The sequence below is a fragment of the Garra rufa genome, chromosome 4 (assembly GCF_049309525.1).
Source record: "Garra rufa chromosome 4, GarRuf1.0, whole genome shotgun sequence".
NCBI lineage: Eukaryota > Metazoa > Chordata > Actinopteri > Cypriniformes > Cyprinidae > Garra > Garra rufa.
This window is the reverse complement of record NC_133364.1, coordinates 42,413,483-42,434,507: the sequence shown is the minus strand read 5'-3', so window position 1 is coordinate 42,434,507 and position 21,025 is coordinate 42,413,483. Positions and strand designations below refer to the sequence as shown.

Sequence of the window (21,025 nt, the reverse complement as noted above, 5' to 3'; positions counted from 1 at the left end):
CTTCATTTCAGTCGCATCTCAGGTGCTTTTTACATTTTGGTAGCCCAAAATTAATTGAACTAGCCCAAATAAAAAAGCTTTTTAATTTTTTTTTTTTTTAAATATAGAAATTCAAACAGGAGTCTAAATGTCAATCAAATATGTTTTCAATACACAAATATAAACAAATATCAAGGAAGGAATTTTATTTCACTCTTTAGTGTATCTGCATAATTTTTTAATATAAATTTAAAGCAATGTATGATCCTTTTTAAGAGCTGCACAAGTAAAATGAACAGAATGAGTGGGGTTGGACAATGTAAGGTAGAATTTTAGGTCATAAAATTACATGATTTATTATTCAGATACAAATTCACACAAAAACAATATCTTATACAATGGCATTTCAGCCTTTATACCATTAAAAGGGATAAATCTATATAAAAGTATATAATTTATCATATTTAAAACAAATTACTGTCTTAATTGTTTAGATTTTTTAGAAGGCACATTAAAAACCCTATGTGTTTGCTGCATAAAAACAGCTGAAAAATGTATTGGAAAAATTTCTAAAAAAATTAATATTAAAAATTCTGTCACAAGGGGGCGCTTTAGGAGCGCTGAAATATTATCGTTCCCCTAGTAACGGCTGTATACAAATCAGCTTTAACGCTGTTTTATCAGCATGAAATGAAAATTACAACGACACGTTTCTTAGGACAGTCGGTTCTTCTCAGATACATTCATTTAAAGACATCAGTGCTGCGTTTTGACTTTGAAATGTGCAGGGCTCATATTTATTCAATGACATCACTGCCTTTAGAAGTTTTATCCAGCCCTATCGTGATTCGTCTTTCCGTCTTTTTATATATATATATCTTTTTATTATTGAAATATTTGAATAACCATTTTTTGCGGTTATTTTGCGGTTAAATGACAAATTATGCAGGATCGCAAAAAAATGCGACATTTTGTTGATTTTGCATTAAATTCAGCGATCGCAGAATCGCGAAAAACTGGAGGGACTGCTTAATGACTCTACAATGGGAAAGAATAAATGGTTTACTGAAATTTTCTTAAAAAGCTGTTTTTCGTTTTAAACCATTCCTTTAAACAATCTTAATTCATTTTAATTATAAAGACATTTGCCGTTATATGATATTCAGAAAAGAAAGATAAAGTATGTCATCTTTAGGACTGTTATTATAGGATTAAAATGTAAACACACCTGCAGTAATGCATGGCATTTATATCGAAAAATGTGAATCTCTAAAAGACAGACATTAACAAATACTAGCAACACACAACAACAGCAGATACATATAACTTACGACCAGATGAGCTAATATTGCTAGCGCTCTAAATGCGATTAGCATCTAACTTTTGCTGTCTGTGATAATAAAGCAGCACAAACACACACTCAAGTATTTAACTTCTGCAGTTTACATGTCCTTTACCAATTTGTAAACTCTTGTACTATTTTTTAAAAGGTAACGTTAATAATAAATACTTATTGTCTTACCTGATTTAGCCAGTGCTGTATGTTTTCAGAGACTCGCAGCTCACGTCTATTTCCTCTGTGTTCCGGTTTTTGTTCTCCGTTGGGATCTCACAATTCAAATACGCTCAAAATAAAAATATAACAGGAAAATATAAATAATTCGTGACCAACTAAATAATTTCGGTGAGCAGCAGCTCTCGTACAGACTATGCAACTCACAGCCTCACAAGAAAATGCGGTAACGGTCGAATTTTTTTAAATTTCAAAGGCCCGCGCAGTTCCACCTGTCAGTTTCCTGAATGACAGCCAGATGAACCAATCATGATCAAAGCAGTAAGGTAAAACAACCAATAGGAATTGTTTCAGCATGTGGTAGCGAAATGTATTTAGTTTTATTTTTGGTGATGATATTTAACATATACACTTATATTTTATAATAAGTTTCATGAAATAATAATGTCCATAATCATTTAAAAGGCAAACATTTCTTTGTATGCTGAAGACATATGTTGATTTATAAGTTAACCTTGTTAATTATTATTATTATTAATATTATAATTTAAACACTTGCTTTTGAAGGCAAATATAACCGTTTAGCATTCAAAGTTTTATTAAAGTTGTTTTACCGTTGAAACAACAACCGACCTAATTTCAAACAAATTTCAACGTTGAATTTCGGTCATGTGTTGACTGATCTTCAACCATTTAGCATTCAACGTCACATCAACATTGTTTCACTGTTGAAACAACAACTGACCTTATTTCAACCAAATTTCAACGTTGAAGGTCGGTCATGTGCCGGCTGGGCTGAAACTTAAAACAATAATAAACAAATAACAAAAACAAATGCAATTTTTAATTCATTGCGATTTTATGAATATTCAAATATATTTAATATTTTTTTCTGTATCTAATCTTGTACTATGTACGCAAACCTTTTATAGTTATGTTTTCTGTCATGATTGTTCTTTGTTAAAGATACTTAAGTCTTTCCCTGAGATTGTATGGAATTATAAATTCTGCAGTAATAATAATACAAAAATTTGAGCGACAGCGACACCTCATGGCATCAGTAACATGACAACCCTAGTACGCTCTCCTCCATGTTTACAACATCTGCACAAAAGAGACGTTGATCAGTTTCTCAAAGATCTTACCTTTGGAGAAGACTGTTGATTTTACACTCGGAAAATTTAAGTATTACTATTTAGAAATTAAAATAGCCTAACTTTAGAATGCATTGCTAGCCCACTCCAACACGTACCATCATCAATAATAATGATAAATGCTGACTAATAATTAATTATATTTTTAGTTAAACAAGCATAATGTTGTTGTTTTTTTTCAATGAATTAATGAATAAATGCATACGCTTATGAAAATGTTATATTTTATTTACTGACAACATCAGGGAACATGAATAAATTAGTAAAATAATAAAAGTAACCATGAACATAAATAAATAAACATGGAACAAAGCTTTATTAAACATATTGGTCTTCTAGTCTTTTTGATGAAGAGACCGCAGCAACATCTGGTCCAGATGAGACAAAGGGCAGGTGTAGTGATGGAGGGTCTCATTTCCAGGATGCTGCTGTGGATTTCTCCTTTCTTACTGCACACACCAGTCTGCAGACATTTCAGATCATACAAAGATGCACAAATATAATACAAAAACTGTCATTTTAACAGCACAGTGTCATTAGATCTCTGTATTGAAAGTTACAAAATGATCAATCTTTATATTAAGTTTCGGATTTTACTTTTCCCCAAAAATGCTACAGTCACCTTTCCTTTTAGGTCCTGCTCCACCACAAAACATCTGCAACAAAGTCACATAAATCAAGAATCAGAAAAGTTCTGTTATAGCTCTGTTTGAAATGAGTTTGAAGTTCAGTTAGGCCTACTATATGTTTATTTACATTACTTTCATTAATGTAAAGCAGTGACAGTGAATTCTCACATAACGTCCATCACTCACTCAGATGTTTTATGTTGTGTGTTGCTGTAGTCTAGAACATTTTCCTGTCATTTGTTAAATAGACATTTATTAAACGTCTTTAAAATGTATATGTTTTATGTAAATCCGCTTTTAAAGACGTGCGTGTGCTACCTGAAGCTTAATGTTCGCTATACGTCATAAAACATGTTTTAACAGCGAAATCACAAATATACTATAGTCTATAGCATACTGTATAACATCTTGGCACCTTATGCAAATCAACAGTTTACGATAAAGTAGCTCAACAAATATGATTTTTAAGACAGGGAACCGTGTTTTGGTTGTAATACTCACATTTGTAAACACCCTCGTAGTGGTTCTCAATCACGTTCGATGATGACGTTTTGGCCTCCTGTGGACTCCTGGGATTGAAAAGTATCCATCGATGAAGACTTCAGAATCTGGGCTGAAACAGTAGGACATCCGGGGATTTCTCGCCTACTCTTTTGTGAATACTGAGGTTTCGGACGTACTTCTTTCTTCACGTACTCTTTTTTTCCTACTATATAGTAGTTAAGTAGGCATATTCGGACGCACTTTAAGTAGACGTACACCCGAATCTCGCAAGAATTAGTGCATTCGCCTACTAATTCTCGCCTACTCTTTTATAAAAGGTGTGTTCGAGCTCATGCTGCGCTGCGCAGACCGATCGGCGAGATTAGCCGAAAGCAGTCGGGGAGGAGCTGAAAACGGAGCCGTGAAGTCGGACAAATTGGAGATCTCGTTGCTCCCTCAAACATGGCAGATCACGTGGCGTTTGCCTACTTTATTGCAGATGAACTGGAAGCTATAGAAATACCTTTTTTTGTTGGAAGAAATGCAGCACATGCAAGTAAAGCAGCAACTACAGATTTCAGCATCAATCAATGTTGACCACATTACATTGAATGTCTGTGACATTTTAGTTATTCCATAAAAAATATTACTTAAATATGCAGCTGAATACTATAAGTGGTCTGTATGAAAAAAGTACAATAATAAACTTATGCACAAATCCAATATAAAGAATTTAAGGGGAAAAAAATTACTGCAGTCTACAGATCGTAAACTATTTACGAAATGGCACGAAACACGTGTGATCATCGTCATGTGGTGAATGTGGCCAATCATGAGAAGCTGTGACGTCATCACAGCCTGGCGCAGTCCCTTATGAAATGTTGCGCTGGCTGAGCAAGCCGGCTGTTCTCGAAACGCTCTCGTGTTACTTTGATGCCACACGTGAACGTCACGTAGCGTCGGCGCCGGTTCAAGTCGGACAAAATTTCTAACCGGCATGCACTACTTCAAGTCAGCCGCCGATCGGTCTGCGCAGCGCTGCATGAAGTCGAACGCACCTAAATACTTAGGATTCGGACATACTTATTTGCTCGCCTACTGCTTTTCCCTACTAAATAGTAGAGAAGTAGGCGATTTCGGACGCAGCCTATTATTTTGATCTGGTGGTGTGACGTCATAAGGCTGCGCCGCGCTCCTGCATCTGTGTTTCAGCTGAAGAAAGGTTTGTAGTCTTAACCGGTTAAAGTGTTTAAATTCATACCAAGCGGTCATTCTATTATATGGTTTACACGAGATTTAAACTGTATAATTATTGAATGCAACATTGTAAAATTTTATCTAATAATGACCGTTATTTGTGTGAGTAAAGCGCATCCACAGATCAGTCTGATTTCTCTCTCTGTTGGTGATTCAGAAACACGAATAAACTCCGAGTCAATTGAATCGGTTGATTCACAAAATGATACACTGTTTCGAATCGCGGCACGCTGAGAGACCTGCTGCTCAAAACAGTGTAAATGCAACGAGAACAAAAACAATGACAGCTTTTACAAACAACTGCAAATGTTTGGTTGTTGTAATGAATGAAAACTTTAAAAGACAATTTTAATGATTAACGCAATATACTAAATGCAATATACTACTCATTAAATACTTGACTGAATAGTAAGTTGTGAGTGTTTGTCTAATCAGATCATTTTTGTCCATTAACTATCACATTGACTGCCTTACCAGTAGGGCTGCAACTAACGACTATTTTAATAGTCGACTAGTCACCGACTATTGAAACGATTAGTCGACTAATCGGATGATTATTTAATTTTTCTAAAATTTAGCATGAGATTGCTTTAATTATGTGGAAAATGATAGTAAACAAGAAAGAAGGGGGTACTTCAATGAAAAATGCATATTTTATTGAACTTTGCTGCTGATAGGCCGATTCATACGAAAGTAAATAAAAATGCCCTGTCTAAAACCAATTAGGCACAGTGCTCGGTCAGTATAGACATAAATGCATAAATAAAGAAACTATCATTTTTTTTAAAGGACAGGCACATTTGTTTTATAAGAAAAAATAAATTAAAATCAAACATTTTCTTCCTGTAAACCAGGGGCAGCCACATTAGCAGCAATAAAACAGTAAACAAAAATGTACATCCAAAACAAAACGTATTGGCTTCCATGTTATTTAAATCTTACCGAGGCGAGCCAAACTCCGTTTCATTCAACTGTCCGACGTGCTTTCTCTTTAAATGTTCGTGCATCACCGAGGTGCTGCCGTGATGCGCAAGGACTGCTTTGCAAACCATGCAGGACAGGTTTTTATTCGCCGTAGCAGGCTAAAATGCTCCCAAACTTTACGCCTGTTTCACACATACTCAGTCTGCAGTCCGTGTACGTTACGTATGCTGTGCAGAAGCAGCACGAACTCGTTTTGCTTTCACACAGAACGCTTTTGCAGTTCGTGCGTTGTGAACGCTAATCCGACATGGGTGCAGAAAAAATACGCAGCTCATACGCACTGCAGACGGAATATGTGTGAAACGGGCGTGTTTTGGTACGCGCAGCTGCTGCCATGGACGCCGCCATTTCTGTATGTTATCGCTCAGCATAGAAGCTAATGCGCATGTGCGACTCTCGGCAGAGAGATGCCTCACTCGGTCGGAAAAAACATGTCTGGCGACAACATCGACAATGAAATTCATTGTCGACTATTTCTATTATCGATTTTTGTCGACAATGTCGATGAATCGTTGCAGCCCTACTTACCAGTGCACTGACTACTGAACTAGAGCTGATTGAGTCATGCACAGAGATGTATTTCTTTTTTCTTTTTCTTTTTTTTCTGTTAATTTTTCTCATCTCGAACAGGACAAAGTTTCCAAACACAGAAAAAATAACTCCTGGTGGAACAACTGAGATCCACGTGACACTATTATCAAGATGGCATTTATTAAAGAGGAGAGTGAAGACATGAGGATTGAAGAAACATTCAGAGTCAAACATGAAGATACTGAGGAACAAACAGGTTGGTTTTCATTCTCAAAGCTTAACTGTCCTCTACATTTTCTCAATTCATTTGTTGTTTGGCGGGTGTTTTTCTACACTGTCTACCTTCCTGCAGCTTTCTTTTTTGGAAGGATTTCAGCTTCATTTTTTTCTTAAAGTTCTCTTGAAGTCCATTTTCTACTCTTATATTTCTCAGATTTAAAAACAGCATTTAAAGACTTGTGTCTCATTTAATATTTTAATGTTTATGTTCAATGCAAGCATTGAGTAAAACTTTCATATATAAATGTCACATACATGTGGTCTAACTTGCTCTGATGTAATGATGAAGTATGCAAAATAAAGTCTGGCGACAGCCTTTGCTTTCACTCGACTAGTGCTGCCCCCTTAATAGTTTACTGAACATTAGTCGTCGAGAAGAGGTTTAGTCAATTAAAATTTCATTAGTTGGTCAGTCACTGAAAAAATGGTCAATGTCAACGATGAACAGGTTGTTAACAGCTGGTCCTTAAGATAGGCCTATTTACAATATATCTGGCAGGAAATTCAGACATTCGCCTATCATTCATCAACCTCACATACTGTATGGCTTATCATTTGAAAGTGAAGCATGTAAATAAGCTGCTGACTGCTTCCTCTGGTGACTCATGCTGGACTGGAACACACCAGTTTATCAGCCACATCAGTATTTAAGGTGCTTTTCCTAACACTCTTTACAAGTTTTGCCACTTGTATGAGAGCTTTCTCTACATCAGCATGAATATTTGTTGCATCTTTTATGGTGAATTTGGCTTCTGTCTCGTTAAGAGCATTTGGCATCAGAGTATCACGTACTGTACTGTAGGGGTGATAATCTCACTGGTTTCACAGTTCAATTTAATTATGATTATCATGTCAGTAATTCAATTCGATTCAAAATTATGATGCTATGATGCTAATGTAATCTATTGAAAAAACTATGTGAGTGGCATTGCAGGAGTTTCTGTCCACCATCCGGCTCATTGTTATGTTGGCTTGGAGAAGCCAACATATTGTTATGCTATTTAAACTTATTATTATTATTATTATTATTATTATTATTAAAATTCTTCTGAGACTAAAATTCTATACGCTACTCCTCCTAGAGCTTTAAGGCTACAAGCCCCAAACTCGGCGGAGCCCTGGGCCCTGGTCACGAAAGTGTTGCTATATCTTTTTGGAATGATCAGACTTACAGTTGATTTAATATTAATTTTTTTACATGAAAAATTTCTATAGGATTTCAATGGGCTGAGAAAAAATGCGCTATCTAGAGGCGCAATACCTCTCCACTGAAGAGGCGGGACTCAAACCTCTTACTTACAGTCACTCTGAAATCGGTGGAAATACAAATAAATACCGCTTTTTAAAATTTAAATATTACAGCGATTTAACTCTAAATACCCATTACAACACATCAACAGCTAAATTCAGTGGTTTGTGAGCAGTTCTTGTAAAAGAAAAGCTTGCACCCTTCAGCGAGTATACAAGCCGTCAGCACGAACTCTCTCTGTATGTGCTCATAAACAAAATAATTTGCACGAATTAGAACGCCTTTAAAATTAATATATTTCAGCGATTTATTTGTAAATACCCATTAGCCTTTTGTGATCTGTTTTATTTCAAAGTTAAGTTAGCTCCGAGCCGTGAAGCTCGTCTGTATAACACACATTTGCTGAAGACAGTGCTTTAACGTTACCCGACTGAGAATTATACATGACTGCACGTCTTTTAAAAGCATTTAAATAAAAACACTCCAGCGATCCAACACAATAAATATACAAGAATATTTTAAAGAACAACATTAGCTGCAAATGAGCTATTCAATAGGTTTCACTAACGAACATGTTACCAAGCTGTGACCCACACTTTCACTTTGACTTCGGTGGAAAATGCATATAAATAACGCCTTTAAAATTACAATATTCCAGCCATTTAATTTTAAATACCCATTAGAACACATCAAGACCTGAATTCAGCTGTTTGAGCGAATTTATTCAAAACCCTAAGCATTTCCTTCACCGCGTAAAGATTGCTTTCAACGAGTAACTTATACATGGAGACGAACGATATAATTTGCACGAATTAGAACGCCTTTAAAATTACAATATTGCAGCGATTGAATTCATTCCACCCATTAGAAAATATCAACAGCTAAATGCAGTTGTTTGTGAGTATTTTTTTTTTCATACAGAGAGCGCTGTGTTCAGTGTAGACATGAGCTCCGAGATGTCCGTCTGAGAATTATACATGACTGCACGTCTTTTAAAGGCATGTAAATACAAACACTCCAGCGATTGCACACAATAAATATAGAAGAATATTTTAAAGACCTGCATTGGGTGCAAATGACTTTTTTCATAGGCTTAACTAACTAACAGGAGATGCACGGCTGCATTTATGTGTCTGTTAACAAAGACATCATTTGCACGTCTTTTAAAGGTATTTTAATACAAACACTCCAGCGATTCCACACAATAAATATAGAAGAATATTTTAAAGACCTACATTGAGTGCAAATGACTTTTTTCACAGGCTTAACTAACTAACATTGAATGCACTGCTCAGTCTTCATCTGCATCAAAGACATCATTTGCACGTCTTTTAAATGTATTTAAATACAAACACTCCAGCGATTAAACACAATAATAGTAGAGTAATATATTACACAGCTTAAATGCTTGCTTATTTCTGCTTTTAGGCTCAACCGCACAGCAACGCGTCATGGCTTTCAAGCACCCGCTGCACACTTGTTGTATGGCAAGCCGTTTTAACCTAAAAACACATAAATCCTCTATGGCAAGCTGTTTTAGCCTAAAATATACTAAGCATTACTTATCGTAATAGCATTTTTACTAGTAACAATTCAATCAGAGAGCTCTAAGTGTTCTGGGCTGGCCCTTTTGCCCGAAGGCTGCCCGGTTTGCTTCTCCAAGCCAACATTTAAAGTTTGTCATCGAACTTTAGCTTCTAGTTATCCCTGGTGTGCACTGGCCCAACAGTGGAAAAGCAGCTATTGTCAACATGGATGTTACAGACTTATCCCCAGGATATGAGTTCTCAGATCAGCAAATTCAGGCATGAAATCTCATCTTAGAAGATCTATAAACTGTAACAATGGCAATAGGGACCCTCAAAACAAGACATTCAAAATAATTAAAATGCAGAATGACCGAAGGATTTATTTTGAATTGTTGTTAAACAGCACAATAATAACTGCGTCCCCTTCCACAGACATGGGGACCAAACAATCAATAGCCAGTAACAATAAGCCTTTCTGACTGTCTGTGCCATGTTTCCATTAAGCACACCAAGTCAAGTTTTTCTTTCATGATAATATCCAATAAAATCACTGTCTTTTTGGTGTCAATTTGACTCAGCATGAGCTGAATTAGAGAAAAAAAAACTAATCATTTTGCTTCTGTGGTTCAATAATTATTAGCCTAAACTTGAGTGCAAATTTTAACTGTTGGCGGCACTAGAGGGTTTGGGTTTGAGTTAGAGACTCCAAACTTGGTATTGTTCATGTTGAGATTGAGATTCACAATCTTGCAAGCAGTTCAACAGGCTGCCATAGACTCGAGTGAAAGAAGAAGAAAAACACCAGTGATTACAGTAGATGCCTGCCTTCGGTGCTTGGCACCTAATTAATTAGATCTCCTGGCACAAACTATTTTTTTTTTTTTTTTTTTAAATAGAGGGTTTCAATGCAATCTTAATAGTGTTTGAGACATCCTAAGTAAGAGAAGAGTTAGCAGTATTGAGAATGGTTTCTCAGATTACATTCAACATCTTCTGCAGTTGCTTAGTGGATATAGAATATTGTTTGATATATATTGTTAGTTTGTTTTGACACTCAAAATGTTTTGATGTCTGTTATTTTGTGCCATTAAACTGGGGTTAACTTTTTTTTTTTTTTTCACCTTAGACCTGATGGCACTGAAAGAGGAGAGTCAAGTACTGAATGAAATGGAAGAGAAAGATCATGATTTCAGAAATAGAGGAAAATATTTTAGTTGTTCACAGACTGAAAAGACATCCTCAATAAAAAGAGCTCAAAAGACAGAAGAGAAGCCATACACATGCCAACAGTGTGGAAGGAGCTTCACTCAACCTGGAAACCTCGGTGTCCACATGAGAGTTCACACTGGAGAGAAACCTTATGCCTGCCAACAATGTGGAAAGTATTTCCGTCATAAAGGAAATCTTAAAGTACATGTTTTAATGCACACTGGAGAAAAACCTTACACCTGCCAACAGTGAGGAAGAAGATTCTACCAGAAAGCACAACTTAATTGCCACATGACAGTTCACACTGGAGAAAGGCTTTTCACCTGCCAACAGTGTGGAGTAAGTTTCAACCAAAAAGAAAGCTTTAACAGACACATGAGAATTCACAATGGAGAGCCTTATATGTGTGATCAGTGTGGAATGAGTTTTGATCAACATGAAAACCTTGAAGTCCATAAGAAAACTCATGAAGAGAGTCCTTATACATGCTCTGAGTGTGGAACGTGTTTCCGTCAAAAACAACACTTTGAAGACCACATGAGAATTCACTCTGGAGAGCAGCCCTACACATGCCCTCAGTGCGGAAAGGGGTTTAATTATAGACGACACTTTGAAGACCACATAAGAGTTCACACTGGAGAGAAGCCTTTCACCTGCCAGCAATGTGGAAGAAGTTTCAACCAAAAAGGAAACCTTAACAGGCACATGAAAGTTCACTCTGGAGAGAAGCCGTTTATATGTGGTCACTGCGGAAAGAGTTTCAGAAATAGAGCAGCACTTAAATACCACGTGAGATTTTTACATGTGAAAGAGAATGAAAAAGACTTTGTAAGCAGTACTGGTGATAGTGAAAAAGAATAAATTAATTGAGAAGGGATAAAAAAAATTCTAGTGCAATTTAAAGAGGAGTTGAAGCAAGCAGATGAGATCAAGTGTGCAAAAGTACTTGAAGATGGAGCATTGTTGGTAATATGTAATAGTAAACAACAGAGGAATAAAGTGATAACAGTGACAATAGTATGTGAGCAATGATTCTAAGTTGCAATCAAATAGGAAATAAAATATGGAGGCGTGGAGTAATAACTGGGGTCCCATTAAGTATGAACATGGGGAAATGTAGAAGGAAATGTAATAAAAGCCAAATGCTAACAGATGACTAGATTGTTTTGTTTTCTCACCTGAACTCTTTCTTCCTGTCAGTTTGTCTGTCATGTTTTTTTTTTTTTTTCTTACTATTTTTGTAAGAAGATTTTCCTTTTGACTGCTTGGGAACACTTTTTTCAAAGTGAACTTTTTTAAAGTGACGTGATCCAAGAATCATAACGTCATCTGTGACACGAGTACCCATCACTATTTCGCCTTCCTAGTGGGCGAAAGCAGAACTCACTTCATAACTGGCGTACATGGGTGGGCCAAATTAAAATGAGATGAGTCTCCTGTAAAATTCACTACAACACAATTCAACTATATATATAATATATATATATATTTTTTGTTTGTTTGTTTGTTTGTTTTTTATCCAAACATTAGACATATTGTGTCTTTAAGGACCACAATTTCAATATGTATATTTGTATGTGTATGTTCATGTGTATTTGCTGCCTTTTTTAAACATTAACATAGCGCTTAACCTTAACTTTTCCAATTGATGATTCAACTTTTACCCTTCAGTGTATTCCTATCCCTTTTGTGGAAAGCTCAAAGTATCCTCATGTATGAAAAAAAGCTCTGGAGTACAATAGACCACTATAATGGCATTGCTGACCTGGGGTACAAGATTTCACTGTGCTGCAATAAGTTCTATGTCTCTTGTATCTGTGATAAACATCTTCACATATATATAAAAAATACTGAGGTAAAAACAGTAGTAGAACAGATATAACTGCAATACTGACCTGTGGCACAAGGATTTACAAGCTATATTTAAGCTTTTTGCCGGTGCCATCTCGCAAGAAATGGGAGTGACGTATTCGGCGGCAAACGTTTCATCTCCGCCAGCGGGACGCACCTATAGCCGACAGCAAAAAGAAGCCGTGCGGATATTTTTTGCTAGCTGGGTATAACCTACTGAGGGCTTCAAACGTGAGCCTTGCTTAGTTGAGGTCTGTTCTCTTCAGGGAAACAACATTTTTGACCTCTAATTGACCTCCCTACCTCGACACTTCTTATGGCCCTCTCTAAAAGATCTGCAGTAACTCCCCTATTCGTAGTCCTAACTGAAGCATAGGACTACAGCAGGCATAGCACACACAAACGCAGCACTGGAGAATGGCTAAACAGTGACTTTCAGTCAAGGAGATGCTACAAAAATCTGGGATCAAGATCACATTTCTAAAAAGATTTATTCAAAATAGGCCTCATTATTGTTACAAATTGTGGCTTATCCAAGGGTTTGATTTTGGTATCAAAGGATATAAAACACAGGAGAGGTATTCGAAATCTCAAATGAGTCTTGGTCTGACACAAACATAGCATTAGATCTAATAGCATGGACTTCCGGTGGCACAATAGAGATGGCACACGCTTGAAAGTTAAGCTCCGTTTTATTGTTGTAATAATTCCCGATTCAAACACCCAGTTCAAATATAAGTGGAGTTTTCTGAATGAGTACGTCAACGAGATGTAAAACTACATCCAAAAACGAAAGTGCGCGAGAAAGGGACGACAAAAAACGATCACCTAGCCCTGCTAGACAAGCTAAAGCTAGCCCGTGAGCGCCTGATCTCTCTGAAGTGATGGACGAACTGAAATCGCTAAGAAGAGAGAATCAAGATGGGCAGAAACAAACGAAAACATCATTGACAAAATTGGAGAGTTCAGTGGAGGATCTAAAATGCAAAATAAACGGTTTGGAGAGCAGAATTGGAGAGACTAAGGAACGTATCGGTGTCACTGAGGAGACCGGGATGAGGCACGAAAGGGCGCTCCGTTACCTCCTGGAACGTGAGGCAGATCTCACAGACAGGTGCGAAGAATTACAAAATAGACTTCGCCGGAATAATTTGAGCATATATCAAGTTCCAGAGGGCTGCGAAGGAGAAAACACAGTGTCATTTGTAAAAAGTTTGCTTACTACTGTCTTACAACTGCCTCAGGAAATGGATATGAAGATTGAAAGAGCACACAGGGCCCTTGCAGCGAAACCCAAAGATCCCGCCGCACCACCTAGATCGATAATAATGAGATTTTTGGACTATTGCTGTTAAAGATGTAATCTTACGACAAGCCTGGTCACAGAAAGAGGTACTGTACAACGCAAAGCGGATCTACTTTGACAACGATTACTCGCCAGAGTTACAGAGAAAAAGAGCACCAGGTACGAGACGTAATGAAACAGCTCAAGACGAAGAAGGTGCGGACGCAATGTGGCTATCCAGCACAAATAAGGATTTATTTGGAGGCTGGAGTAAAAACATTCCCTACGCTGATGGATTCTGCAATACCGCTACGGGAGCTGGGAATTAAAGTTCGAGTGAATGAACGAGACAGACAAGCGAGAGAAATAATGAAAGCAAGATGGTCAGTGCAAGGGAAAAGTGGACGCAATTGGACACGGCATCATTGACGGATGCGGATCTCAAAGCGTTTTTGCAGAAGGATTGATCTGTTCATAATATGCAGACAGCACATATATCAAAAGGATATCTCAGCCTCAGAATGTGAGTAAACTCTGGTCAAAACGTAGAAGGAACTATACCCCCCCCCCCCCCTTTTTGTATTGAAGATGTATGTGCGAATTCCTCCTTTAAGTTTCATAAGATGGCCACTAGGTGCCGTAGGTGGAGCTCTAAACATATGTTTTGTATTGCTTTATCTTTCTGAAGAAGATACTGTTATTGAAGATGCACACAGTAAAGTTTACCGCATTCATTGTTCTGTGCCTTTTTGGAAAAAAAAATATTAATAATAAATTAATTAATAAATAGTAACCTGTAACTATTAAAGCTGGAATAGGGGATTAAAAAGGGTCTTTCTGTCAGCAAGAGAGAAGAACAACCTAACATGTAAATGTACTGGCAAGGAGGTCTGTAGGCAACGCTACTAACAGTAGTTTACGCCAAAAAGTTTTTTTTTTCCTTGGCAACTTATTTATAGTTAATAGCAGTTTGCTGTGCAATATGAGCCGATCGGGTACAGTCGGGTCTGTGTCTTCCCAGCCGGGTTCGGGTCCAACTAGTACATTTAAGGTATTTTTCAGGTCTTCACGGGTTCGGTTCCCACTTTAAAATAAAATACGGGTCCGGGTCGGTTCCGTCCAGGACATTTACGGGTCTCTTCGGGTTCGGGTACAAATTTTTGGATCCGTGAAGACCTCTACCCCAAAGACCATGAGTGTGATTCCAAAACGAAGACCGCATAAGGGTTAATGAAGTCATTTATTTCTTCACCTTTGAAATGAAAATATAAATGTTTTTATAAATGTTTCATATCATGTTAAATGCATGTTTGAGGACTCAGATGCCCCAAATTTTTATAGGGGGTTGTTTTGGAAGTGGTAGAAAAAAAATGCTGAAATCCTCTTCAGAAGTGTGTTTAGCATAGCATTCACATGCTTTACATTTTCAGTCATTCCTTCAATTTGTCTGAGGTTACCTTTCGGCAACACATGAAGACTAGTTTTCAGTCTACACTCAGCTGCCTATAAGACACATTTTGTTCTTACAAGCTAAAATAGCAACTATGCAACCGTTATCTTTAGCTTCTCCCTTGCTGACAAAGAAAGGTGTAAATAAATAAATGTCTTAGTAAATAAGTCAGTAAATAAATAAATGTAGACATAATGCAGGAATAAATACGAAATTAATTAAATACTAAATGAACATGGAAAGAAACAATTGAGGAAAGGAAAGGAGGTGAAGTGAGGCCAAGTATGGTGAGCCATAGTAGGAATTTGTGCTCTGCATTTAACCCATCCAGGCACACACACACACACACACACACACACACACACCTCAGTCATGGTATTGAGGGTGGAGAGAGTGCTGTACACCTACAATCCCTGCCAGACCTGAGACTTGAACCTGCATTTCTAGTCTCAAATGCAGTCCGACAAGTCCAACTCTCTAACCATTAGGCCACGGCTGTGGACATAAACATTGTCATGAATACATAAATGAATAAATGAAAGAATGAATAAATGCATTTTGGGAAAAAAATGCATAAATAAATAACTAAAAGTATAAATATTACCATTTGTAAATATTTGTAAATAAATATTTTTTTATAATTTTATTCTTTATATATACTTTAATACGTATTTCAACAAGAAAAAATATGACATAACCATTGACATAAGTTTTTCCCTGTAGATATCTATGCACTCTTTGGATTATAGACACAGAAGCGCGTGAACAGGACTTTTATTTTTGATCTGGTGATGTGACGTCATAAGGCTGCTCCGCGCTCCCTGCATCAGTGTTTGGTTTCAATTGAAGAAAGGTTTGTAGTCTTAATGATTTAAAGTGTTTAAATTTATACACTTTCAGACTAATTTATATGGCTTACAGGCGATTTAAATTTTATAATTATTGCGTGTAGCACTGTAATATTTTATCTAATAATGAACGTTGTTTTGTGAGTAAAGCGCATCCACACAGCGCCTGATTTCTCTCTCTGTTAGTGATTCAGATCAGAAACACGAATTACAAACTCCGAGTCAATTGAATCGGTTGATTCACAAAATGATTCACTGTTTCGAATCGCCGCTCGCTGAGAGACCTGCTGCTCAAAACTGAGTCAATACAACGAGAACAAACTCAAACATGAGTAATGACAATTTTAACAAACAACTGCAAATGTTTTGTTGTTGTAATGACAACCTTTAAATACAATAGCAATTTTTAAAGTGTGTAATCGATTAAATGTAATATACTAATCATTAAATGTTAATCAAAACGGAATATAAAGTTAAAAGGTTTGAGTGTTGGTTAAATCAAATCATTTAAGTCCATTAACTATCACTCTGATTCCCTTACTAGTGCACTGACTACTGAACTAGAGCGGATTGAGATGCACACAGAGATTTTTCTTTTTCTTTTATTATATTTCTGTTAATTACTCTCATCTTAAACAGGGCGTTTCCAAACAGAAAGATGGCGTTTATTAAAGAGGAGAGTGAAGACATGAAGATTGAAGAAACATTCAGAGTCAAACATGAAGACACTGAGGAACAAACAGGTTGGTTTTCTTTCTCAAAGCTGAACTACTCTATGAACTGTCCTGTACATCTTCTCAATTCATTTGTCTTTGGAAGGTGTTTTTCTACTCTGTTTGTCCTCCTGCAGCTTCTTTTTTGAAAGAATTTCAGCTTCATTTTTATTCTTAAAGTTCAGCTCTGATTTAAAAACAGCATTTGTAGACTTGTGTCTCATTTAATTTGTAAATATTAAGGGGCACCACTAGGATTGAGAAACATTTTTCATATGAAATGGTTAAATAAAATTTTTGCATGTGGTCTAACTTGCTCTGATGTAATGATGAAGTATGCAAAATAAAGTCTGGTGACAGCCATCACTTTCACTCAACTAGGGCTGCCCCCTTAATAGTTTACTGAATGTTAGTCGTCGAGAAGAGGATTAGTCATCTAAAATTGTGTTATTTAGTCAGTCACAGTAAAAATGGTCCATGTCATAAATGAACAGATTGTTAACAGCTGGTCTGTGATGTAGGCCTAATAACGATATATTGGACAGGAAATAAAAACATTTGCCTATTATTCATCAACCTCACATATGACTTATCATTTGAATATCTTGGGCCAAAGTGGGGCTAAAGGAACAAAGGCAGAGTCTGATGATGATCAGCACTGCTGTTTATTTCCCATATTTTCATATTAAGTTATTAACTAGCATCAAGATTTCAGACATTTAAAACAGTTTTAATGGAAAAACTAATTTTCAGACACCAGCAAATTAACGTCTGAATTAACATACGATTACAACCCGATGGGCATTATGGTTAAGACAGAAATACACAATGCTAAAGGCTGCTTAAGCTAACAATCACTACAATAAAAACACATTATCTTTATGAAAATACCAGAGGCTGCTTGATGAAGAATTTCAATAATATATGATTAAAATCAAGTATTTGTTTTCGGTTTTGTTCTGTGTCCTCCATGTGCTTTTGTTTATACTGGTATTTTGTATCCGCATATGTCAGAAATTTCATATACTTTAACTCATTTAACTGTAATTTGATGTGGTTTGTGTTTCGTGCCTTTAAACTGGGGGTTAACTTTTGTTTTTTTTCATCTTAGACCTGATGGCACTGAAAGAGGAGAGTCAAGTACTGAATGAAAGGGAAGAGAAAGATCATGATTTCTTAAATGGAGAAAAATCTTTTAGTTGTTCACTGACTGAAAAGACCTTAAGAAAAAGGACTCGAAAGACAGGAAGAAGTTATTTCACCTGTCAACAGTCTGCAAAGTGTTTCAATCAAACAGAAAGCATTAGGAGACACATGAGAGTTCACACAGGAGAGAAGCCTTATGGCTGTCAACAGTGTGGAAAGCATTTCAGTCTTAGAGCAAGTCTTAAAACACATGTCAGGAGTCACGTTGGAGGGAATTCCTACACATGCCCTGAGTGTGGACAGAGTTTCCATCAAAAACAACTCTTTGAAGACCATATGATAATTCACACTAAGCAACCCTACACATGCCCTCACTGCGGAAAGAGCTTTAATCATAAAGGACACTTTGAAGGACACTTAAGAGTTCACACTGGAGATAAGCCTTTCACATGCAAACAATGTGGAAGAGGTTTCAACCATAAAGGAAACCTTGACAGACACATGAGAGTTCACTCTGGAGAGAAGCCTTACACCTGCCAACAGTGTGGAAGAGGTTTTAACCAGAAAGAAAAGCTTCATTGCCACATGTCAGTTCACACTGGAGAAAGCCTTTTCACCTGCCAACAGTGTGGAGTAAGTTTCACTCAAAAAGAAACCTTTAACAGACACATGAGAATTCACAATGGAGATCAGTCTTACTCGTGTGATCAGTGTGGAAAGAGTTTTGATCAACAAGAAAACCTTGAAGTCCACATGAGAACTCATAGAGAGAAACCCTACTCATGCTCTGAGTGTGGAAAGAGTTTTCGTCAAAAACAACACTTTAAAGACCACATGAGAATTCACTCTGGAGAGCAACCCTACACATGCCCTCAGTGCGGAAAGAGGTTTAATCATAAACAAAGCCTTGAAGAGCACATAAGAATTCACACTGGAGAGAAACCTTTCACCTGCCAGCAATGTGGAAGAAGTTTCAACTTAAAAGGAACTCTTAACAGACACATGAGAGTTCACACTGGAGAGAAACCATTTATATGTGGTCACTGCGGTAAGAGTTTCAGATGTAAAGAATCACTTCAATACCACATGAGGTTTCACACATAAGAGATCTGTATTTTTATGTTATCAGTGTGATGTGAGTCATGTAATAACAGCAGAGAGAACTTGCTGAAACAAGACAAAAGTTAAGTGTAATCGCATTAATAAATGAGTTGAAACAAGCAGATGAGATCAAGTGTGCAAAAGTACTTGAAGATGGAGGATTGATGGTATGTAATAATAAAGAGCAGGGGAATAAAGTGATACAAACGAAAATGTAAAAATGTATGTGAGCAATGATTCTAAGTTGCAATCAAATAGGTAATAAAATATGGAGGTGTGGAGTAATAACTGGGGTCCCATTAAGTGTGAATACAGGAATATAGGAGAAAATGTAACAGAAGCCCAACACTTATAGATGACTATAGAGTGTTTTGTGTTCTCACCTGAGCTCTTTCTCATTTGATTTCATAATGGAATCTTCATTGGTAAGCAACATGGGTAATTTTTCATCAGTAAGGTCCCATAAAATATCAGCACACCAGAGCAACTCATTCTCAGTGTCAGGAGCATTGTGATGCTGCACCAGAGCTACATGACTGAAGGACTGAATAATCTCTGTTCCTGCAGTTTATATCAGGACTGCCATGATGTATTCATATTTTCAAGAACTTTTGTAGCCTTATGAAGAGAATAAACTCTGAAGCTGATTATTGAAGCTGGTAATGCTGTTTTTGAATTTGTTTATTCATTATCTGCTGAGATCTTGATAGATTTAATAGTCTTTTATATTAAGTAGTGCAGATTGTATAAACAAAATTGTGCATATTTCTATAAAAAAATAAAAATACCTGATTGTTCAAACCAGGTTTGTGACAAAACTTTTTTCCCCAAGTACACTGACCAAAATTATAAATGCAACACTTTTGTTTTGCCCCCATTTTTCATGAGCTGAACTTAAAGATCTAAGACTTTTTCTATGTACACAATAGACCTATTTCTCTCAAATATTGTTCACAAATCTGTCTAAGCTGTATTAGTGAGCCCTTCTCCTTTGCTGAGACAATCCATCCACCTCACAGGTGTGACATGTCAAGATGCTGATTAGACAGCATGATTATTGCACAGGTGTGTCTTAGGCTGTCCACAATAAAAGACCACTCTTAAATGGGGGGGTGTCTAAAAACCAGTCAGTATCTGGTGTGACCGCCATTTACCTTTATTTCAATGGCTGTGCGAAGTTTCTGGATATTAGTCTGGATATTGGCAGGAACTGGAACAAGCTGTTGTATACACAGATCCAGAGCATCCCAAACATGCTCAATGGGTGACATGAGGTTGTGATCATGGATGAATGGCACAACAATGGGCCTCAGGATCTCATCACAGTGCCATCAATAAAATGCACCTGTGTTTGTTGTCCATAAGTTAAGTCTATCCATACCATAACCCCACCGCCAATATGGGCCACTCAATCCTTAACGTTGACATCAACAAACCTCTCACCCACATGACGCCATACAGGCTGTCTGTCATCTGCTCTGTAGAGTGACAGGGTATCCGCGGATCCTTAAAAAGTCTTAAATAACATTTTTCTAATATAAGGCCTTAAAAGGTCTTAAAAAGTCTTAAATTCAGTTTCGGTAGGTCTTAAATGGTCCTGAAGAAAAATATCAGGTAAAGCATAAAGAAAATGTCGTTCTAAAAGCGTCTTTTAATCCATTTTGACCGCTCCCATCACCCATAACGTAAGTGCGCGATTAGACGCGCATGCAAAAAAAAAGTGCAGCTGGCGTGACCATGTATTTTTAAGATGTGACTTGAATGACTGCAGTGTCTAACGGACTGAAGATTGTTTTCTCCCCCTGCGGTAGTTACTGCGTCTTCAGACAGAATCG

The 21,025-nt window shown here is 36.9% G+C and overlaps 1 protein-coding gene across 1 annotated transcript in view; it reads left to right on the top strand.

Moving 5' to 3' along the window:
- Positions 1-19,193, top strand: part of LOC141332956 (uncharacterized) — a 93,813-nt gene extending 74,620 nt beyond the window's left edge. The window contains exons 4-8 of the mRNA XM_073837913.1: positions 11,334-11,471; positions 14,089-14,315; positions 16,870-16,973; positions 18,055-18,360; positions 18,442-19,193. Coding sequence (XP_073694014.1) covers positions 11,334-11,471; positions 14,089-14,315; positions 16,870-16,973; positions 18,055-18,360; positions 18,442-19,193 — 1,527 coding nt within the window. The remainder of the gene's footprint in view (positions 1-11,333; positions 11,472-14,088; positions 14,316-16,869; positions 16,974-18,054; positions 18,361-18,441) is intronic.
- The last annotated feature ends 1,832 nt before the right edge of the window (positions 19,194-21,025 follow it).